The 23,131-nt window shown below is 63.9% G+C and overlaps 1 protein-coding gene across 1 annotated transcript; it reads right to left on the bottom strand.

Annotated features, from left to right (window-relative positions):
• Positions 1-571: 571 nt before the first annotated feature.
• On the bottom strand, positions 572-23,043 carry GPRIN1 (G protein regulated inducer of neurite outgrowth 1). The gene is made up of 2 exons (XM_048860932.2): positions 22,944-23,043; positions 572-7,749 (listed from the first exon to the last, which is right to left on the bottom strand). The coding sequence occupies exon 2, from the start codon at positions 7,697-7,699 to the stop codon at positions 5,879-5,881; it is 1,821 nt and encodes a 606-aa protein (XP_048716889.2). The 5' UTR covers positions 7,700-7,749; positions 22,944-23,043; the 3' UTR covers positions 572-5,878.
• Positions 23,044-23,131: the final 88 nt, after the last annotated feature.

Below are 23,131 nucleotides of genomic sequence, written 5' to 3'. Positions count from 1 at the left end.
GTGACCTCCGCCTGGCTGGTGCAGTGGCCCCCTGCGGCGCTCAGACCCTGCAGCCCATGCCCCTGGCAGTACCTGCCACGACCGCAGGGCTCCCCGGTGCCATTTCCGGCACAGAGGCCGGGTAGCCTGGCCCAAGTGCAACACATGGGATTGCTGCCCTGCTCCCCCACATCACACTGCAGGGAAACGGCTGCTGAGGGAGGAGGGAGACGCACACAGGAGTGCCCACTGGGGTGGGCGAGGCAGGGCTCACAGGGGTGAGGGCACACTGGGGCTGGGCATGCAGATGGCGTGTGGTCACACAGGGCTGGCCAAGGGGTGCACAGGGGGCCCTGGGCCGTTTGCAAAGCCGGCTAAGAGACTTTCCAGTGTCAGCCAAACGGGCCCTGCCCACGCGCTGCGCCCCAGGGTGGCGGGAAGTGTTTCTCTCAGGGGCTGCTGGGGATGAGGCAACCCCAAGCCAAGCTCCACTGCAGGGCAATGGCCCCCTGGAGCAGTTCCTGATGCCCCCCAGCCACAGGAAAGACAGAGCTCCCCATCCCCCCCTGGGGGGGGAAGGAAGCCCCCAGAGCAGGTTTTCCAGGTTTTATTACCCAACATCCAAGTTCACAAGTTTTACCCAAAAAACGAGGAAAAAGAAGTAAATGGCAAAGTCCCGGCAGCTGCCTGGGCTGGCTCAGTCCTTGTGATCGGTGCAGCACGCCAACGCCTCCGGATCTGCAGGCAGATTGTGGGGGACCCCCCTCCCCTCTAGCCCTGAGCGGGGGCTGTTATGCCAGGTGTGTGCACGCAGCTGCAAGGCACTCGGGGGCGAGCGGGTGGTGTTCTGCCAAGGGGGGCACAGGTCGGGCGTGGGACTGGGTGCAAAGGCCCAGTGCCTGTGTGCCACCAGCACTGGCTCCCTTCCAGCTGGCTGAGACATCACAGACCAGGTGGCACTGTGGGCCTGCCCCCTTGGCAGGGGGCCTTAACAGGAGCCAAGAGCTTTGAGAGCCCCCTGTGCCAGGCACAGCCCATGGGGCTGCCACTGAATGCCCCTGCCCGTGGCATGATGAGCAGTGCCAGGCCATGGCATAGGCTGGAGGCAGCAGGACAGCGAGGGCTGGCGGAGCAAGGAGGGCACATGGCTGGGGGAAGGCGCCCGGCACGGGGCTCTAATGGCTTGGGCCAGCTCTGACCCATGCTCCCCCCACCTCTGACCCATTCTAGTGCCCCACTGCCAGCTCTGCCATCACCTAACCCACCCTGTGCTGCCCCCCAGCAGGGCCACAAGGCACCTGTGCGCTGGCCAGGCTAGGTGCAGGGCGGCAACGTCTGCTCCCCCCTTGCACTTGGGGTGAGTTATGTGCTCATAACGGGCTGGACACTGCCCCGAGCAGCTGCGCCTGGCAGCCTGGGGGCAAGCCTGGATCACTGAGAGCTGGGGCACCATGGGGCGCGCCAGGGCCCAGGGGGGCATCCCCCTCCCCCCGCCAGCTGTTTGAGCCAACACTGCAGCCAGTGGGAGCTATAATATGCCTCTCCCCAGCCAATCAGGACTGTTCTGTGGGGATCAGGTGCTTCCTCACTGCCTGGGAATCCTGTACACTGATTGGCCGAAAAGGTGCACTTCAGCCCAGTGAGTGATCCCTGCGTGCTGATGGGCTGGAGAGGCAGGAAAGTGATGGGCTCTCCCCTGGGGGCACATGGCTCCCCGCCCCCCAAGCCAGAGCCCAAGGGCCCAGGGACACACCCATTACCGGGGCTGGGGCAGGCCAGGGTATCCTGCAGGCTGAGTGGCCAGGAAAGCCACGTGATTGACACTGACTTCCATTGCTACCACCTGGCTTTGCACATGGCCTGGGCAGCGCTGCTGGGGGCACCTCGGGCACAGGGCCCCCGTGCTGGGCTATGGCCTGGGCAGGTGCCGTCCAATGGGGCAGGTGGGCCCCTGAGTGAGAGACACAGCAGGGTAAGGGAGGCATGTGAGTAGAGCCCCCCCATTGCACCACCTGCTTCCCGGTGTGGGGATGCTCCCAGCCCCGGTGCCAGCCACAGCAGGCACCCGCCTCCAAGCCACCCTGCAGCTGCACCCCAGTGCCCAGGAGCCTCCTGCAGGGCAAAGCAGTGCCCTCTGCCCCCCCTTCCCCCCCAGGCAGGGCCTCCATTAGGACACATTGGAGGGGTGAGCTCCAAGGCGTCTGCCATGCAAACTGGGCACCTAGCACCCGCTGCCCTTTGGGCCCCAGGGTTCATAGGGCCAGGTCCCCCGCCAGCTGGCCCGTCACCCTCCAGGGCACTAGGGAGAGGCAGCACCAGGACTGCGGGGATGTGACTCTCAGAACAAGCAGGGGGGCAGACACTCCTGCCATGCCCACCTGCACCAGGCCACGCCCCACGCTGGGCCTGAGCCCTGCTCACTCCCACCCGGGCAGGGCCCGCTGGCTCAGCAGGGCGCGTCCTGAGGGGCACCCAGCCCAGAGAGAGAAGCAGCCTGGGTCCTTGTTACCACAGCCCACCCTGGCTCTGCGTCTTTCTCTGGCCCCCTCCTGCCTGGGCCAGTCCCCAGCCATTCCTGCATCACGGGGGGGGGATATGGTGCAATGGAGCCAGGCACCTCTCTGCTCCTTTCCCACAGACAGCCAGTGGCCCCCAGCTGTATGGACCTGGGCAGGTGCCAGGGGGCTGGTGCTGAGGTTCCCTGTGTGGAGCAGGAGCTGCCTCGTGCAGCAGGCTCAGGGCACCGATCCCCACCAGCCCCAGGATCAGCTCCCCCGGTGCAGCCTGCGCTCCCGCGCCCGCCCGCACTCCCGCTCAGCAGATCTGGCTCAGGCCGCTTCCATGAGCTGCACCAGGGAGGGCAAGAAGTCCAAGCAGCCTGTGCTGGGGGCTCGCTCTGCCGGGGCAGGCGGGGGCGGGAGGGCTTGACACAGGAACCCCCAGCAGGCTCTGTGGCGTGGGCTTCACCAGGGGGAATGTCGGAGCAGCAGGGGTGGGTGGTGTCCCCAGCTCCGGCCATGGTGTGTCCGAGAAGCTGTGACTTTCCACACACACCACCACACTGACGCTCAGCTGGGCTCGGCCTGCCTGGGTTGTTTCCAGAGAAAAACCACAAAATCCCACCACCAAGGCAGTTTGTAGAAGAGGAAAGAAAAGGGAACGGCTCCTCACGCCACCAGGGCGAGCGGCTCCGGAGGGAAATGCCGCCGCATGAGTCCTTTAAAAAGCCCGAAAAGTCAAACACAGTTCAATAACATCTCCCCCTGAAAAACCCCAAACATGAAACGTGCCAACAAACCCCTTTGTGGCTGAAAACCACATGGACTTCAGGGATGCACAGCTGCGCCCCCACGCAGGGACACGCAGACACGCAGGGACACGCAGACACGCAGGGACCCCATATCCCACACAGGGACACGCACACGCAGGGACACACATGCAGGGACACCCAGACACACGCACACGCAGGGACACGCATACACGCAGGGACCCCATATCCCACACAGGGACACGCACACACGCAGGGACACACACACAGGGACACCCAGACACATGCACACGCAGAGAGACACATACACACAGGGACCCACATTTGCCCACGCAGGGACATGCACACACAGGGACACACACGCAGAGACACACATACACGCAGGGACCCCATATGCCCACATAGGGACACGCACACGCAGGGACACGCGCACACACAGGGACACACACGCAGGGACACACATACACGCAGGGACCCCATATGCCCACATAGGGACACGCACACGCAGGGACACGCACACACACGGGGACATGCACACGCAGGGACACACATACACGCAGGGACCCCATATGCCCACATAGGGACACGCACACGCAGGGACACGCACACACACAGGGACACACGCAGGGACACACATACACGCAGGGACCCCATATGCCCAAGCAGCGACACGCACAGGCAGGACATGAACATTGCCCAGTGGCCTGGGTTTCTCAGGCAATTGGCTTGGTTTGTGGCCTGGACATCTTGGCCTGGACTCCAAGACCTCCCCAGCCCCCACGCTCTGTGGAGCCCGCTGGGCACCTGGCTCCTGGTGCGGGACGAGCTGGGATCCCGCCAAGAACGGAGCACACGAGCCAGGGCCTGTCTACCAGGTCACTGCTGAGCCAAGGGGGAGCGGGAGGAACCCGCCTTGACTGACTGGCAACATGAGAACAAAGGCCCCCACGGGCGCCGTCCCGCTGGGCCCTGCCCTCACCCAGCTGCTCCCTGGGTGCAGCGTCCACTCCCAGCTCTGGGCCGGTGGGTCGCTATGTCCAGGCAGCAAGCAGAGCCTGGGGGGTCCGTTATTGGGCCTGGCAGCACTAGCCCCTCCGGCCACACAGGCCTGGCCCAGCCCCACTGGCCCCTCCAGCTGCTTGGCTGTAAGCCATGAGTTCAGTTTGGGCTGGACTCCCAGGGGCCTCCTGAAACTGCCCCCAGGAAACCCAGCTGCTGGGACCCTGCACCTCCTGGTCTGACGGTGGCAGACGCCGCTCTGTGCACAGAGCAGGGGCTGGCAGGTGCCATTTCACATGGCCCAAGGGCTAAGGCCTGCAGCCGAGCTGCTCTCCTCTCCGCGGCTCTCGCTGGGGGCTCAGGGCTCGGCGCTTCCCCACTCACAAGCCCTTTGGTAGGAGACAGTTGGGCGGCCTGAACCCTGCCGCCGGGGCCGGTGCCATCTGCAGGCAGAGCTACACGGTGTGTGCCCTGGCACCACCCCGGCACGCCCTGAGCGTCTGGCAGCGGGCGGGAGCGGCCAGTGGGCTGGGCTGAGCCAGGGCGGTTCCAGGGGCTGTTAAACCTGCAGCAGGGACGCACCATGCCTGAGCCTGTGAGCAGCCCTATGCCACGTGGGGAGGACACCCGCCTGCAAAGATTTGAGCTCTGTCGAGGGTGGGAGTCGGTGAGAGCGGCTGGGCTGCACTGCAGAGCCGGGGGCCTCTCAGGAACCGGAGTGAGGCTGGAGTTTGTCTCTCCAAACCACAGTCCAATACATGAGCGCTGGCAAAGCCGTCCCAGGCCAGCCCAGCTCGCCCCTGCCTCCAGGCAGGGCACAGCCTGACTGCCAAGCTTCCACCACCTCCCCGGGGAGCCTGGCGCAGCAGGCGCGTGGCTCAGGGGCTGGGCGGGGGAGGCAGGGCTGCAGCTTTGCAGGGCAGCAGAGCATGGCTGGTTCCAGCTGCCCAGGCTGACGGGAAGCTGGAGTCTCCCCGGAAAGCACAAGGGGCAGCGGGACTCTCAGCCCCGGGCACTGGGTGCTGTCCGGGGAGTCAGACCTTAGGACCTGGGCTGTAGGCCTTTAAGGTAGCCAGTGCTGTTCTGTGCTTTGGGAAATGCAGCTCGTGACCCAGGGGGAAGGCGGGGAGCCGGCCCCCTGCCAGACATGCTCCCGAGGGCTGGCCCGCAACCACCCCCACCCCTTCCGCGTTTTGTCTGGCCGTCCCATCACGAGCTTCACTGTACAAATCCCAGCCTCCACCCAGGGGTGCCCAGACATTGCCCAGCATCAGCCGCACCCTGGGCCCAGATCACAGCCAACCCCTCCTGCAGACCAAGGTGCAGCTTGTGGGGACTACGTGTCCCAGCATGCAGTGCTCCATCTCAATGGAAGCAGGCATTGCTGGGGGGAGCATTGCATGCTGGGGCCTGAAGTCTCTGCAGGCCGCACCCTGCCCAGGCGTGCAGCTCGGGGAGCGGCAGTCTGGCCAGTGTCCGGCCTGGGTGAGCAGGAGACCGTGGGGTCCAAGTGCCTGGAGCTGCTGAGCCCGGGGCCAGAGGGGCAAGACCCCAGCCCCCGGGATTGCCTGAGAAACCACAGGGCGTGGGCTGCGCTGCCGTTCCCAGCCCGCCAGGGCGCGAGCGGTGGCCTCACTCCGCGGCGGGACCGGGCCGGGAGCAGCAGCGGGGCCGGCGCATGCTCTGCAGAAGCGCCCGGAGCATGCTGGGCTGCCGCTTGACTTCCCCCTTCTGTGGGGCCCCCTTGATGGAGCTGGCCCGGGTGCTCTGCGGCGTCATCACCACCTGCCGGCCGTGCTCCTCGATCTGCTTCTCCAGGTGCTTCTGGATGGCCATGCCCAGCACCTCCACCTCCATGGTGGCACCGTACACCTCCCACGTCATCCCCTTCTCGTCCCAGCTGACTTCCCGGATGGGCTCGGACGGCTCTTCCTGCGCCCCTTTCACGTGCACCTCGGGGTAGGGTGCCTGGGGAGACTTGGCCACCGGCGTCATGGGCCCCGTGGCCACAGACCTGGTCTCCACTGGGATCGAGACCTGCATCTCCGCATCCTTCTTGGAGGGCTTCAGCTCCGGGCCCGGGCTCTTCAGGCCCAAGGGGCCTTGGCCCCGGCTGTGGAAGGTGAAGGCCGAGGACCCGTCCGGGGGGTTTATGGGGCTGATGGCCACAGACACCAGCGACACTCGGCTGCCGACCTGCGTCCCAGCGTCCTGAGTCCCGGCATCCTGCGGGGGAGGAGTGACCTCAAACGAGTAGGTCTTGGAGAGCAGCTCCACAGTCCGGGGCTCCTGAGCGGCCTCCTCCCCAGGCCCCACCTCCATCCCCATTGCTCCCCACTGCTCCTGAGCTGGGCTTCCCTCCGCAGTGCCCTGGGGCGGGCCGGCTCCCCCTCTGGCCTCAGCTGGAGCCGCCCGGCTCGCTCCTGATTTGATGGGAGCAGCAGCAGAGGGGGCCTCTGGCCCGGCTTTCTGGATGGAGAGAGGGGCAAGGGGACTGGACTCCTTGGCTTGGCCTGACGGGATCGTGCCTGCATCCAGCCTTGCTCCCGGGCCTGATGCTGCTTCTGTTCCTGGGGTGGAGTCCTTGGTACCTTCCGGAGCAGAAGGACGTGCCTTGTCCCCGTTGCCCCCTGCCCCTGGGGCAGCCGAGGGTCCCAGCTGGGCCTTGGGCTCTGCCAGAGATACGGGTGCTTTCCCACCGGCGTCTCCACAGGGCGCGCCCAGGCCGCCATCGGACAGTGGCGCTGTGCCGGGGGCTCCCACGCTCCAACGGGACACGGCTCCCTCGGAGGCCCCGGGCTGCTCTTGGCTTCGGTCCTGCGGGCACATGGGAGGCACCGGGCCCAGCTCAGGACTGACCGCGGTGGCTCCGGCACCATCTGCCTCAGGGTCTGTGTTGTCTGGTTCAAGGAATACAACGTGTTTCAGAGCGGCCGGGGCACTCTCTGGGTCCCTGCTGTGCCCCTTGAGGCCCGGCTCCGGCAGGAGGCGCGGAGACAGCGGCCCAGGGCTGGCCACGGCAGCGCCCTCCTCCGCTGGAGGGCCCTGGGGGATGACAGAGCCATCAGGCAGCGCCAAGGGGCCCGAGCTCCGCTCGCCGTTCTGTCCCAAGCAGCTCACAGCCACAGGCGTTGGCTCGTCCCCCTTTTCCAATGGCCCCGCTCCCGCGCCGGGGCCCTTGAGAGCCAAGGCCCGGCCCCCAGCCGCCGGCTCCGGCTCAGACTGCTGGGCCATGGCGGGGGCCTCAGCTCGGCTCTCTGTGCTGCCTTGGCTGCCGGGCTCGGGGCCGCCGGGCTCAGTGCCGCAGCAGTTCCTCATGGCCAGCGCGCCGGCCCCACAGCGGGAGTTGCGGAGGTAGCCGCTCGTCTGCTGGCGGCCCGGAGAGCACCCGTCCTCAGCCGGCCCCTCCTGTGCGAGCAGCTGCAGGCTCCCTGGCTCCTTAGCGCTGCCCATGCCTCGGCCAGGGCTCGCCCATGCTATGCCACCGCCTGGCGCGCCAGGGTCTGAAACAGAGACAAGAGGAGGGTTACACTGCAGCACTGGGCCGTGCTCCGTCCTGCACCAGCTCCTCCGGCCGTCTGCAGCCCAGCCACCTGGCCCAGAGCCCACGGGCCTCCCACAGCCCGGCTGCCACTCCCCAGCCCTCCTTCCCCACGCTCCTCCAGCTCTGGGGACTCTTCCCTGCTAAGGAGACCCCGGCTGCCGGTCAAAGCCGGAGCCGGGCTCTGGCCCAGAAAAGCAGGAGCTGCCTGTGCCCTGCAGGAGAAGGGTGGGGTGTGACGATGTGACGCAGCAGGGAGGGGGTTGTGTTGACCTGGGAATGTGCCCTGGGGATGGGAGACCTGAGAGCCTGTCACCTGAGCCAGGAGGGGGAGGGGGAGGTAACACCTCTGCCCAGGAATGTGAACAGAGGCTGCAGGAGAGAGCCTGCTGGGGGGGTTTAGTTTCAGTTTGGGGCTGGGTGGAGGAACACAGGGAACCCCAGGGCTGGGGTCTAAGCTCCCTGCTCCCCCAGAAGGAGTTGACTGAGGGGTCCTGCTTGTACCCACAAGCTCTGTTTTGGACTGTGTTCCTGTTGTCCAATAAACCTTCTGTTTTACTGGCTGGCTGAGAGTCTCAGTGGATCCCAGGAAGAGGGGTGCAGGGCCTGGACTCCCCCACACTCCGTGACAACTGGTGGCAGCGGTGGGATTTACTGCACCCCATGAACGGCACTTCCTGCAGTAAGTGACTGGGGAATAGTAAAATGAAGGGGAATTGACGGGGACCGGGTGTGCTGAAGATTCAGAGAGAGACGGTTTCAGGGGGCAGTTAACCCCTGGGAGTGTATGACCAGAGAGAAGGACTTTTGCAGTAACAGGGTCCCCCGGGGGATTGCAGCGAGCCGTCCCAGGGGCGGAGGAGTTTGCAGCTCGACCCTGGCAAAGAGGTGGTGACCTCAAGAAGGACTGGCACACTAAGGGCTTTTCCTGGAAACTGTAGAAAGCTGCCCAGGCCTGCGAGTGGCCAGCAGGGAGCTGTACGCTAAACGCCTGAAGAGTGACCTGGTGGAGCTGTGCAGGCAGAGGGGGCTGTGCACTGGGAGGTCCACCAAGGAACAGCTGATTGCCCAGTTGGAGGAGAGGGATCGCTTGGATGACCCAATCCCTGTCCCTGAGGGAAGCCGCCCGGCAGACGCAGTGTGGGCCCTGGGGCCTGACCGCGCTGGGAGGGGTCAGACTGCTGCCGAGGACATCCCAAGATCCTTCCTACCTGTGTCTGGGGGAGGGGTTGGGGGAAGCCCAGCGAATACCGAGGGCACCCTGACCCCAGCACCCAGCAGGGGATCCTCCCGGCGGAGCTCCCCATCCCTGGAGCGGAGGCGGCTGGAATGGGAGAGGGAGATGAAATGAGGGAGCTGGAGGATCATGAAAACAACATCAACATGAGGAGAAACAACATCAGCATGAGCGGGAGGAGAAGGAGAGGGAACGTCAGAAGGAGAAACAAAGACAGCATGAACTGGAGCTGGCCAGGCTAAGGAGCAGTGGGGCCCTGGCTGCGCTGAGTGAGGGGGGACCCAAGACTGCAAGGAGCTTTGATAAGTGCTTCCTGGCCCAGCGTAAGGAGGGGGAGGACATAGATAGCTTCCTGACGGCCTTTGAGAATGCCTGCAAGATGCACAGGGTTGACCCTGCAGACAGGCTCCAGTTTCTCACCCCCTTACTGGACCCCAAAGCCGTGGAGGTGTACAGCCGAATGACAGGGGCATAGGCAGGGGACTATGAACTATTCAAACAGGCCCTGCTCCGTGAGTTTGGGCTGACCCCCGAGATGTACCGGAGAAGGTTCCGGAGTCAGCGTAAAACACCTGAGGTCACCTACCTACAACTGGTCAACGGATGCAGGGGTATGCCCGCAAGTGGACAGCTGGGGCCCAAGCTAAAGAGGACCTGCTTGACCTAATCGTACTGGAGCAACTGTATGAACAGTGCCCTTCCGCCCTGAGACTGTGGTTGGTGGACAAAAAGCTCGAGAACCCCCAGCACGCAGGGCAGCTGGCCGAAGAGTTTGCGAACAGTCGGTCAGGGGGTAGCCGGGAGGAGTCCCAAAAGGACAGGCCCCTCCCGATGCAGAGAGAGAGTCACCAGGGGGCCTCCCAGCGGGGAAATAGGGAGAATCCCCTCCAAAGGGGAACGCCTGGCGTCGGGCCCCTCCGACCCGCTCGAGGGGACCAACGTGACCTGAGCTGCTATCACTGTGGCCAGAGAGGCCACGTACGATCCCAGTGCCCCGGGCTCAGGGACAAACTGAGCAGACCCAACCTACCCAGGGTTAACTGGGTAGGGACTCAGCTGGACGAGGGGCAGACGACCCAGGAAAGGGGGGCTACCAGTTTACCACCTGCGCAGGAGGGAAGAGTACCCCAGGCCAGCTCCGCCAGAGGGCTGGAGGCTCTGGACTCAGGGTGCTCGGTTTACAGGGTGGGCGCGGGGCTGTCCCTCCGGAGACAGTGCCTTGTTCCTCTGGAGGTGAATGGGAGGAAGGTCAATGGACACCAGGATACGGGCGCGGAAGTGATGCTGGCCCGGCCCGAGGTGGTGGCCCCAGATTGGGTGGTGCCCAACACCTACCTGACCCTGACAGGGGTGGGCGGGACCCCATTTAAGGTGCCCGTGGCAAGGGTACACCTGAAATGGGGGGCCAAGGAGGGCCCCAAGGATGTGGGGGTATACCACCATTTGCCCACTGAAGTTTTGATGGGGGGAGACCTAGAGGACTGGCCAAGCAAGCCCCTGACCGCCCTGGTTGTGACCCGTAGCCAGAACCGGTGAGGGGCACTGAACCCTGACCTCGGGGAGGGTACCACACCGGAGGCGCAGGACCCTTCCCTGGTGGGGAGGGAGCGCCGAGGGGCACGGCTCAGAGAGGCGGAGGCCTCAGACCTGGCCACTGAGGGGGAACCGGGCCCCATCCCTTCCCCAGCCTCTGAGTTCCAGGCCGAGTTGAGGAAAGATCCCTCCTTGCGGAAGCTCAGGGACCTGGCCGACCTCGGTGTGGGACGGACCATGAGGAGAGGCTGCCAGGAGAGGTTCCTGTGGGAGAAGGGGTTCCTATACCGAGAATGGGCTCCCACAAGGGAAGTAGAGTCCTGTGGGATCAGGAGGCAGCTGGTGGTCCCCCAGAAGTATCGCCGCAAGCTACTGTCCCTGGCCCATGACATCCCCCTCGCAGGGCACCAGGGAATCCGGCGCACCCGGCAGAGGTTGCTACAGAACTTTTACTGGCCCGGGGTCTTTACCACGGTCCGGCAGTATTGCCGATCCTGTGACCCCTGTCAGAGGGTGGGGAAGGCCCGGGACAAGGGGAAAGCGGCTTTGAGACCTTTGCCCATCATAGAGGAGCCTTTCCAGAAAGTGGCCATGGACATCGTGGGGCCTCTCAGCAGGACGACCCGGTCGGGGAAGAAATACATTCTGGTGGTGGTAGATTTTGCCACCCGCTACCCCGAGGCAGTGCCCTTAGCTTCCATTGAAGCAGACACCGTGGCCGATGCTCCTGACCATTTTCAGCCGAGTGGGGTTCCCCAAGGAAGTCTTGACAGACCAAAGATCCAACTTCATGTCGGCCCTGCTCCGGTGCTTGTGGGAGAAATGTGGGGTCCGGCACGACTGGGCCTCAGCTTATCACCCCCAGTCCAATGGGCTGGTGGAGAGGTTTAATGGGACGCGAAAGATGATGCTGAAAACCTTTATGAACCAGCACCCACAGGACTGGGACAAGTACTTGCCTCACCTGCTGTTCGCGTACAGGGAGGTGCCCCAGGAGTCGACCGGATTTTCGCCTTTCGAACTGTTATATGGCAGGAGGGTGAGGGGCCTGCTGGACCTGAGGAGAGATGAGTGGGAGGGGGAGGCCACTCCCGATGGAGAGTCAGTGGTGGAGTATGTCCTGATCTTCCGAGAGAGACTGGCTGAACTCATGGGCCTGGCCAGGGAGAATCTGGCCAGAGCCCAGAGGAAGCAGAAGGTCTGGTATGACCGCACGGCGCAGGCCCGTGCCTACGCCACCGGGGATCAGGTGATGGTTCTCATCCCCGTGAGAAAGAACAAACTACAGGCCGCCTGGGAGGGCCCTTTCAAGGTCGTCAAGCAGCTCAATGAGGTAAACTATGTGGTGGAGCTGTCGAACCGGGCGCACCACCGCCGGGTGTACCATGTGAATATGATGAAGCCATATTATGCCAGGGGGAATGTGGTGTGGGCCGTGTGCGGACAGTGGGAGGAGCAGGGAGATGACCCTTTAGTAGATCTATTCCCTGGGACCAGAGCTGGTTCCCCCCTGGAAACAATCCCCCTCTCAGATCAGCTAACCCCTGCCCAGCAAGCTGAGGTCAGGGGGGTGCTGCGTCCGTGCCGACAGCTGTTTTCCAACCAGCCTGGACGCACTAATCTGACTGTCCACCGGGTGCAGACCGGGTCGCACCCGCCGATAAGATGCTCCCCCTTCCGAGTCACAGGGAAAACTGCTCAGGACCTGGAAAGAGAGGTCCGGGACATGCTGGCTTTGGGGGTGATCCAGCCATCGGCCAGCCCTTGGGCCTCGCCGGTGGTGCTGGTCCCCAAAAAGGACGGGTCGGTCCGGTTCTGCGTGGACTATGGGAAGCTCAATGCCATCACTGTATCTGCTGCCTACCCCATGCCCAGGCCGGACGAGCTTCTAGACAAGCTGGGAGGAGCTCGGTACCTCACCACCATGGACCTTGCAAAGGGCTACTGGCAAGTGCCGCTGGATGCAGAGGCCCGGCTGAAATCGGCCTTTATCACCCCTCTGGGGCTCTATGAGTTCCTGACCCTGCCTTTCGGCCTCAAGGGAGCGCCGGACACCTTCCAGCGCCTGGTGGACCAGCTCCTGAGGGGAATGGAGAGTTTTGCCGTGGCGTATATTGATGACATCTGTGTCTTTAGCCAGACGTGGGAGGACCACGTGTCCCAGGTTAGACAAGTGCTGGACCGACTCCAGGGGGCTGGGCTGACTGTAAAAGCGGAGAAGTGCAAGGTGGGGATGGCGGAAGTATCTTACCTGGGCCATTGGATGGGGAGCGGCCACCTAAAGCCGGAACCAGCCAAGGTGGAGGTGATCAGAGACTGGCAGGCTCCCCACACCAAAAAGCAGGTCCAAGCCTTTATTGGGATGGCAGGATACTACCTAAGGTTTGTGCCCCACTTTAGCGCCATAGCCACCCCCATCACTGAGCTATGCAAGAAGGGGAAGCCAGACAAGGTGGTCTGGACCGAGCAGTGCCAGGCGGCTTTCCGGGCGCTGAAGGAGGCTCTGGTCAGTGGCCCAGTTCTGGCAAACCCAGACTTTGACAAGCCCTTTGTGGTGTTCACCGACGCCTCAGACACGGGACTGGGGGCTGTGTTAATGTAGGAGGATGAAAAGGGGGAGAGACACCCCATCGTGTACCTGAGCAAGAAGTTGCTGCCCCGGGAGCAACACTACGCGGCCATCGAGAAGGAGTGCCTGGCCATGGTGTGGGCCCTCAAGAAACTAGAGCCCTATCTCTTCGGGCGGCACTTCACCGTGTACACCGACCACTCGCCCCTGACCTGGCTGCACCAGATGAAAGGAGCCAACGCCAAGCTCCTGAGATGGAGCCTGCTCCTGCAGGATTACGACATGGACGTGGTCCACGTGAAGGGAAGTGCCAACCTGATAGCGGATGCGCTGTCCCGGAGAGGGGGCCCCGAACTTCCCCAGGTCACTGGTCACAGTGACCCCGCTCAGTTCAGTCTCGAAGGGGGGAGAGATGTGAGGATGTGACGCAGCAGGGAGGGGGTTGTGTTGACCTGGGAATGTGCCCTGGGGATGGGAGACCTGAGAGCCTGTCACCTGAGCCAGGAGGCGGAGGGGGAGGTAACACCTCTGCCCAGGAATGTGAACAGAGGCTACAGGAGAGAGCCTGCTGGGGGGGGTTAGTTTCAGTTTGGGGCTGGGTGGAGGAACACAGGGAACCCCAGGGCTGGGGTCTAAGCTCCCTGCTCCCCCAGAAGGACTTGACTGAGGGGTCCTGGGTGTACCCACAAGCTCTGTTTTGGACTGTGTTCCTGTTGTCCAATAAACCTTCTGTTTTACTGGCTGGCTGAGAGTCTCAGTGAATCCCAGGAAGAGGGGTGCAGGGCCTGGACTCCCCCACACTCCATGACATGGGGCCAGGCTCCAGGCTCCCCCTTCCTCCTCACTCCACCCCTCCCCCCCCGCCGCTCCAGGCTCCCCCCAAGGGCCAAGCTTCAGTCTCTATGGGGCCCAAGACCAACCCAACAGGACTCTCGTCTCCAAGTCTCCTGACGCTTCCAGCCCATCTGTCCTGGTACAGACAGAGCCTCGGTTCCAGACCCTGCGTGCACAAAATGCCTGGCCAGCTCCAGGCCCGCGCCAGTCACAGCCGCATGCTGCTTCCAGCCCCAGTGCGCGTGCAAGCCAGGCGCGCTCTTGTGCACACACATTTCCTAACGCCAGGTCCACAGAGGCGACGCGCTGGGCTGGGGTGGGAGTCGGTGGCCATGGCACGAGTGTGGGATGGTGCGATGGTCACATGAAACAGCAGCTCCAACAGACCCGCTCCCCCACCGTAGGGGGGCGAGTCCTGTTCCCCACCCCGGCCCTGTGGGCACACACACAGTGCGTGGGGCCGTGCCCTGCGGGGCCACCTCCATCACACTGTGACGAAGTGGGACTGTTCTTAATGTTTCCTCTGAATAGTGTGGGGGTGCCTCAGTTTCCCCTAGGCAGTTCTTAAGTATCTAGGGGGTGGAGTAAGGGTGTATGATCATTGCAGAGCCCTAGAGGGCAGGTGTGTGAAGGGGTCTGGACACAGAGAATGGCCGACACCCTGTTTCCTGGCAACTGATGGCCTGGGCCCTTCCCCCCCTGCAAGGTGAGAGCTGAAGGGTTGGAGAACAAAGGAATCAGGTGACCACCTGGCCCGGGAAAGGAACAAAGCCCAGAGGAGGAGGGGCTGGAGGGGGTTGTCAGTTTGGGGCTGGCTGGGACATGGAGTGAAGTGCAGACGTGGTTGTCTGGCTCACTGCCCCCCAAAATGGACCCAGCTGAGGGGTCCCGTTCTCTGCACCTGCAAGCTCTGTTTTAGACCATGTTCCTGTCGCCTAATAAACCTTCTGTTTTACTGGCTGGCTGAGAGTCACGTCTGACTGCGAAGTTGGGGTGCAGGACCCTCTGGCTTCCCCAGGAGCACCGCCTGAGCGGACTCGCTGTGGGAAGCGCACGGAGGGGCAGAGGATGCTGAATGCTCCGAGGTCAGACCCAGGAAGGTGGAAGCTGTGTGAGCTGTGTGTCCTGAAGACAGGCTGCTCACAGAAAGGCGACTGCCCCAGAGTCCTGACTGGCTTCATGGGGAGCAGTTCCAGAGCATCGCCCAGGGACTCCGTGACAACTGGTGGCAGCCGTGGGATGTACTGCGCCCCGTGGATGGTGCTTCCTGCAGTAAGTGACTGGGGAGCAGTAACACGAAGGGGGATTGCCGAGGACCAGGCCTGCTGAAGGCTCGGAGAGGAGCGGTTTCGGGGGGCGGTTAACCCCTGGGAGTGTGTGACCAGCGAGAAGGACTGTGCAGTAACAGGGTTCCCCTGGGGATTGCAGCGAGCAGTCCAAGGGGCGGAGGAGTCTGCAGCTCGACCCTGGCAAAGAGGTGATGACCTCGAGAAGGGCTGGCACACTAGGGGTTCTCCCTGGAAACCGTGGGGAGCTGAGAACACACGGGCCTGTGAGTCCACAACAACTTGGGAGGAGCGGAGTGATGGCCTGTCACCGTCTCCTTAAGAAGGACATTGTAACCCTGTGCAAAAAGAGAGGGTTGAGCGTTGGAAAGTTCACCAAAGCAGAGTTAATCGTGCAGCTGGAGGAGGATGACCGCTCTAAGGAACAGATTCCTGACCCCAACTGGGGCTATAGCAGGATCTGGGAGCAGCTGGAGCGGGAGCCAGGCATCGCCAAGACTCCTGTCCCCGACCAGACGGGGGTCTTCACGATCGGGTTCCCCATCAGGGGATCGAGACAGACGGAATTGGAGCTGAGTCTGAGAGAGCAAGAGGACCGTGGGAGACAGCAAGAGCCCGAGAAAGAGCTGCAGAAGCAGCAGCAGGATGAACTGGCGGTGGTGGGGCGGAGAGGCCTAGGGGACCTCCCCGGGGTGAGTGGAGATAGATCCCGGGGGGCCAGTTCTGCAGGGAACCTCAAGACTAAATTGCTGCCCCTGGTTAAGGAGGGGGGGTGTGGATGCCCACCTCACTGCCTTTGAGCAGGCTGGCGATTTGAACCAAGGGGACCCTGCGGAAAAGCCCTGGTGTCTAGCTCCTTTGCTGGGTCCCAAGGCCACAGACTCCGTCAGCCAGATGGTTGGGGATGTGGACAGGCTCCCACTCCTGACCCCAACCTATATGTCTGTGTGGAGTTTCCTGGGGCCAGGCCCCTCGGACCTCCAGTGGGAGCAGAAGGTGATGGTCAATGGGGAGACATTCTTGGGGTGGCCAAAGGGCATGGACTGCATAAACCTTCCCACATGCGGCCTGCGAGTGCTATCGACCACCCCTGACCTAAGGGAGGGCGTGAAACTGGAAGGGCCTGGTGTAACTCCTACCAAGGAATGGGAGAGATGCTGGGGCATCCATGGGAACGTTGGTGGCTTCAAACTTCCCCAGGTCACCGGCTAAAGTGACCCCGCTCAGTTCGATCTCGAAGGGGGGAGAGATGTGACGAAGTGGGACTGTTCTTAATGTTTCCTCTGAATAGTGTGGGGGTGCCTCAGTTTCCCCTAGGCAGTTCTTAAGTATCTAGGGGGTGGGGTAAGGGTGTATGATCATTGCAGAGCCCTAGAGGGCAGGTGTATGCAGGAGTCTGGACACAGAGAATGGCCGACACCCTGTTTCCTGGCAACTAATGGCCTGGGCCCTTCCCCCCCTGCAAGGTGAGAGCTGAAGGGTTGGAGAACAAAGGAATCAGGTGACCACCTGGCCCGGGAAAGGAACAAAGCCCAGAGGAGGAGGGGCTGGAGGGGGTTGTCAGTTTGGGGCTGGCTGGGACATGGAGTGAAGTGCAGACGTGGTTGTCTGGCTCACTGCCCCCCAAAATGGACCCAGCTGAGGGGTCCCGTTCTCTGCACCTGCAAGCTCTGTTTTAGACCATGTTCCTGTCGCCTAATAAACCTTCTGTTTTACTGGCTGGCTGAGAGTCACGTCTGACTGCGAAGTTGGGGTGCAGGACCCTCTGGCTTCCCCAGGAGCCCCGCCTGAGCGGACTCGCTGGGGGGAAGCGCACGGAGGGGCAGAGGATGCTGAATGCTCCGAGGTCAGACCCAGGAAGGTGGAAGCTGGGTGAGCTGTGTGTCCTGAAGACAGGCTGCTCACAGAAAGGCGACTGCCCCAGAGTCCTGACTGGCTTCATGGGGAGCAGTTCCAGAGCATCGCCCAGGGACTCCGTGACAGGGGGTCTGGTCAGGGAGACGTAGGGGTCAGGCCGGGCTGGGGGGCGGGCGTGGGGGTCTGGGCAGGGAGACGTAGGGGTCACGCCGGGCTGGGGGGCGGGCGTGGGGGTCTGGGCAGGGAGATGTAGGGGTCACGCCGGGCTGGGGGGCGGGCGTGGGGGTCTGGGCAGGGAGATGTAGGGGTTCGCAGCTGTTGCTGTCCCCTCCTCATCGATGTTCCTGGGCCCAGGGGCAAGAGAGGCCCAGCCCCAGCTCTGCCCTTCTGCCAGCGCCTGGCACAGAGGGGGACGCCTGGCACGCACCCCTGGGACTCCGCCGGTTGCATCACAGGCTCCTGTCGGCCAACGTGGCCTGGGCCCCACGTCGCCCGCCAGCAGCCCTGCGGTGGGAGGAGCGCAGGGCTGGCCAGTGGGCACAGAGGATGGTGCCAGACCCTCTGACCTCTCCTTGGGGACAGCACCAGCGCAGGGAAGTGGCAGGCTGTGCCCCGAAGCCTGGGACACCGGGCTGCCCATGGCAGAATCCACCCCTCCTGCCAAGGAACGCCGGGGCAGGGGACAGCGTCTGCCCAGCCAGCTGGGAAGCCGGATCAGAGGTGGGCGGGGGAAGCTGGGCTCCCCGGGCCCTCGTGGGGTGCACGTCAGCCGGTGCTGGCCCCAGCCCAGGCTCAGCGTCAGTGCAGTCTCCAGGGAGAACGGGACACAGCTGATCCCTGGGATGGAGGCCGAGCTGAGGCCAGCTGTGTGGCACGGTGCCCATCAACGTCCAGCTGTGTCTTCATCACACCCTCTGCCATGCCACTGCCTCTGTCCTGAGGGCCGTAACCAATCCCTGCCGCCGCCCGTCGCGACGCCAAACCCAGAGCTGCATGGTACCAATGCCCAGGCTCCGAGATCCACCCTCTCACCCCGGTGCAATCCACGGACATCCCTCAGGCTGCTCCCGAGTCCACCAGCGCAAGAGCAGACTCAGCCCCGGGCTCGAGAGTCCAGTCACTGGACAGCAACGGAACGGGGGCAGCTTCCTGACCCAGCTGGTTACACTGAAGTCAGTTCCACCAGAGCGGTGTTTGGCCCAGCCGCGTGCTGAGGAGCCAGCTCCCAAAGCCCTTTCAGTTCTTGGCAGGCAGGTCCCTGTGCTGAGGATCCGCTGCTCCCCCAGTGCCCCAGCCAGACTCTGTTACTGTTGGGACAAGTTCTCCAAGAGCCTCTGAACCTGCCCCTGCAAAAGCAGAGGCCAAGCCATGCATGCACCAAGCCCCTGTCTTTGCACACCCAGCTGGGCATTGTGCTCACGACCAAGATATTCCTGCATGTGCACAAGGGCGTTTCCACACGGAGGGGTGCAAACGTGGCCTGTTCCAACAGCAGCTGCAGCTCCCGAGCCTGCGAGGATCCCATGCCGCAGCACCAAGCGAGGGGGCACTGAGCTGACTTTGAGCAGACAGATAGCACCACGCTCCCGGGGACCCGTGGTCACTCGATCACCCAGCGCCCTTGCAAGGGTAGGATCCTTAGCCCTGCTGTCCTGGCCAAACTCCTGCTGGAGGTGGGCATTTCCCTACCTCCATTTCCCCCGCAGCGCCATGCCGGGTACAGGATTCCTCCTGCACTCCTGCCCCTTGCTGCTGGGCAGCACTGCTCTGTGCTGTCAGACAGCTGCAGGCTTCACCCCAGAGGTGACCACAGTGGCGGCCCTGTCGAGTACGGCTGGAAGCCTGCAGGCTCCACGGACCTCAGAGCAGAGTCTGCTGAGCACTGGCTGCTTCTCCCCATCTCCAGCTGCTCCACAGCATTGAAAGAAGCTAAGCATGCATGGCTTTCCTGCCGCGACTTTTGGTGCTGACACATGGGAGGAGAAAGGGGAGTGACGGGAGAACACGGAGCCGAGGGGTCGGAGCGGGGCAAGTGAGAACTGGGAGAGGGCAATGCAAAGGGGAGGTGGGGGTCTTGGGTGAGCGGGAGGGGGGAAGGCCAGGTGAGGAGGTATTCACAAGACACCGCATGAGAAGGTTCCCGGCCCAGTGAGTGAGGGTGATCCCTGCTCTCTGCGCCACCCTGCCAGCCCCTCCTCCAGGCAGTGCCCAGCCGCGCCGCATACGGGGAGTGGTGGCCACACTTGTTTGTGGTGCATGGGGTCAGTTTTCAGCTCTGAACCTGTGCACCCCAGAGCCGTGCAAAGTCGGTGCAGTGCAGGCAGACAGGCCCTGTTCCGATGGGTGCCTGGGGCGTAGCCCAGGTACTCGGGGCCAGCTTTCCTGCTTGGTGCAGGGCGGGGCCGATGGCACGTGCAATGGGACCCCATTCATCCCAGCTACACTGGTGTTGCACGGCTCTGAGTGAGTGAAACCGGTCACTGCCAGCGCAGTGCCAGGCAGAACCCGCCCTCTTGTGCGAGTCCAGCTCTTCCGCCCAGGGCCAAGAGCAGCCTATCCCGCCTGGGGGAAGGGGGCGTGACACACTGCCAGAGCAGAGCGGTTCACCCCCGCTGTGTTGGGGGCACAGGGAATCTGGCTGCAAGCGGGTGTGGGGGTCAGCATATGCGGTGACGGAGCACGGCAGGGAAAGCCGCTCTCAGAGGGGTAAGATCTGGGTGCGAGACAGCAGGGGCCTGCTGTGCGTCACGATCGCCTGCAACTCCGGTGCCTGCTACTCTCCTTCGGCGTCTGGGCAAATCCGGCGTCACCCACGCGCCGAACGAACGGCGGCTCGCTGGGAACGACAAAAGCAGCTCACGCCCCAGCCCCACCATTCGCACCGGGGCCCTGATCTCCCCAGGGAAGGACCCCGGTGTGACGAAGTGGGACTGTTCTTAATGTTTCCTCTGAATAGTGTGGGGGTGCCTCAGTTTCCCCCAGGCAGTTCTTAAGTATCTAGGGGGTGGAGTAAGGGTGTCTGATCATTGCAGAGCCCTAGAGGGCAGGTGTGTGCAGGAGTCTGGACACAGAGAATGGCCGACACCCTGTTTCCTGGCCACTGATGGCCTGGGCCCTTCCCCCCCTGCCAGGTGAGAGCTGAAGGGTTGGAGAACAAAGGAATCAGGTGACCACCTGGCCCGGGAAAGGGACAAAGCCCAGAGGAGGAGGGGCTGGGGGGAGTTTCAGTTTGGGGCTGGCTGGGACATGGAGTGAAGTGCAGACGTGGTTGTCTGGCTCACTACCCCCCAAAATGGACCCAGCTGAGGGGTCCCGTTCTCTGCACCTGCAAGCTCTGTGTTAGACCATGTTCCTGTCGTCTAATAAACCTTCTGTTTTACTGGCTGGCTGAGAGTCACGTCTGACTGCGAAGTTGGGGTGCAGGACCCTCTGGCTTCCCCAGGACCCCGCCTGAGCGGACTCGCTGGGGGAAGCGCACGGAGGGGCAGAGGATGCTGAATGCTCCGAGGTCAGACCCAGGAAGGTGGAAGCTGTGTGAGCTGTGTGTCCTGAAGACAGGCTGCTCACAGAAAGGCGACTGCCCCAGAGTCCTGACTGGCTTCATGGGGAGCAGTTCCAGAGCATCGCCCGGGGACTCCGGGACACCCGGTACGAGGAAGTCAGAGCCACCGGCAGAGCACCGCATTCTGCTGAGCGAGGGAGCGACTGGACGGGAGGGACGCCGGAGTGAGCGGGGCAGAGAGCCGTCCCCCAGCTCCGAGGTCGCCGGGCTCCTAGTTACCATCCTTGCAGGAATGGAGGAGCAGCCAGGCGGTAACAGCAAGGTTGCTAGGGGACAAACGCTCCGGGTTTAGACGATCTCCCAGCCTGTTTGCTGTGCCCCCCACGCCTCCCTCTCCAGGCCTGTCCCGCAGCGGGATCTCAGCCACAGGGCTGGGGCAGGAGCGCGGCTGGCATTGGAGCTCTGGATCCTCGCCAGAGCAGCGGGAGCATCGGCGGAGGGCACTTTGCAAAGGCAGATCGCACGGCCCTGGCTGGGTAGGAGGCCCCGGGGGAGAAGGACGTGTCCCAGCACAGACCAGTGACCACGAGAGCACCCGCACAAGGTGCCCACCTGCACTCCGGAACCCGGCACCAGCGCGCAACCGCACCCACGTTCCCACTCCCCTTCTCCGCCTTGCTCTGGCGGGCGATTAGGGCCCCCCCAAGGGGCCAGCAGACCCCAGGACAGTGAGCGCCTCAGCACAGGGACCTTGGACCCACTGCCCTACGACCCTCGGTGTCAAGGGGCCTTAAAGGCAGCAGATTTCAGCATCCCCATCTGGTGGAACAGCTGCCTCCCCCACCACAGAGCCCAGGCCCAGAGCCTCCCGCGCCAGTGGCCACGGGCAACCTGAGCGTCCATCAGAGCAGACCCGAGGCTGCTCTAATGCACAGCCCAAGTCAGGCAGGGCCCCAGCCAGGCCCGGAATACCAGGGGATGCAAAGGTGCCCACCCTCCTCATTTCCAGGTTGCGTTCACCTCAGCCAGGGCTCAGGATCAGGCCCCTCACCTTCCCCAGGGTCCGTAAAGTGCCCCCTGCCCCTTGGATCCCTGCCCCAACGGAATCACCGGCGCAGCCTGCCCCGGGGTTTGGGGATAGCAGTGGGGGCCGTGTATTCGCTGGTACGTGTTGTGTTTAAAGCCAACTTCGCTTGGGGCAGGGAGGCAGCAGCTGTGTAGAAAAAGCAGCATCTCACACACACACACACCCCCCGAAGTGCTTTCCAGCATATTCAAGGTTTAGTTTGGTTCAATGGCTCCCAGCGTCCCCACTCTAAAAACCGTTCCCGCGCCCTTGACCCAGTGCACCCCCTGCTACCACTGTCCCTGCTGTAACCTCCGTTCTCCACACACCACTGCCAGGGCCCCCGGGCACCCCGGGCAAGGGGCCTGCGAAAGCCACAGCCCAGCACTGAACGACTCCTTGGGGCGCTCAGCCCCACCTAACCCGCTGCCCAGGCTGCTGCTGGCAGGGGATGGGAATCGGTCTGATCCAAGAGTCTCTCTCTGGTCGGTGCCTGTCCCCGGGAGGTGTTTGCTGGGCCTGGCATTGCCAAGCACAGACCCAGAAGAGCAATTGCCTTAAATATTCGCCAGGTCCCACATCCCAGGCGCACCGGCGCTTTCCCCCAGGGCTGATCCGTTCCTCTCTCGCCTTCCCAGGCGTAGGAATCTGCCGTCGGCGAGGGGCCCCCTCCACACGCACTGAGCAAATCCTCCCCCAAGCCCCCGGCCTCAGCCCAGAGCCCGCTCGCCCCGAACAGGCCAGTCAAAGAAGGCAGGTCGAGAGGGCCGGGGCCGGGCCCAGGCAGGGCAGGCGCCAATGGGGGAGGCTGCGATCCGGGCCCGGAGAATGCTCGAAACGCGACGCGGGGGCGCGGGGATCTGCAGGATACAAACTGCACCCAGCGCCCCTGCGGCGTGAGAGGAAGCCCTGCGGGAGGGGGCCGGGGCCGGTCTCCTCGGAAACCGACATCCCGGTGCCTCAGGGCTGGATCCCCCGGGCCGCAGACCGGAGCACGCGCCCCACGACACACACCCAGCCCCCGTGTAGACACGGCACCGGCAGCGCGCGCGCACACACCTCACCCCGGCCGGCACGTGGGCACCGCCTCGCCCCGCTCCGCGCCCCGGGGTCCCGCACCCAGGCGGGGGGCGCTTCGCTAGTCCCCCCGCGGCTCTGTCCCGGCAGCGGGCTGAGCCCGGCCGGCCGGGGGCGCAGCCGGGTCCCCGCGCCCGGCACGAGGCGCCCCAGCGCCGGCCCTGCCCGGGGACCCCCCGCCCGGCGCGCACTGACCTGCGGGAGCCCCGGGGAGCCCCGGCCCCGCGTCCGGCTGGGGAGACGCGCCGCCCCGCACCGCTGTTCCCGGCGCTGCCGGCTCGTGCAGCTGGGAGCATGCGTGGGGGAGGCGGCGGGTTTCGGGGAGAGGGGGCGGGCGCCGGCTCCCAGCAAAGCAGCGAGGGGAGGAGGGGCCGCGGCGGACA

This window comes from Caretta caretta, chromosome 8, assembly GCF_965140235.1.
Source record: "Caretta caretta isolate rCarCar2 chromosome 8, rCarCar1.hap1, whole genome shotgun sequence".
NCBI classification, from domain to species: domain Eukaryota; kingdom Metazoa; phylum Chordata; order Testudines; family Cheloniidae; genus Caretta; species Caretta caretta.
Note: the sequence above shows the minus strand (reverse complement) of the source record. Positions and strands in the feature narration are given on the sequence as shown.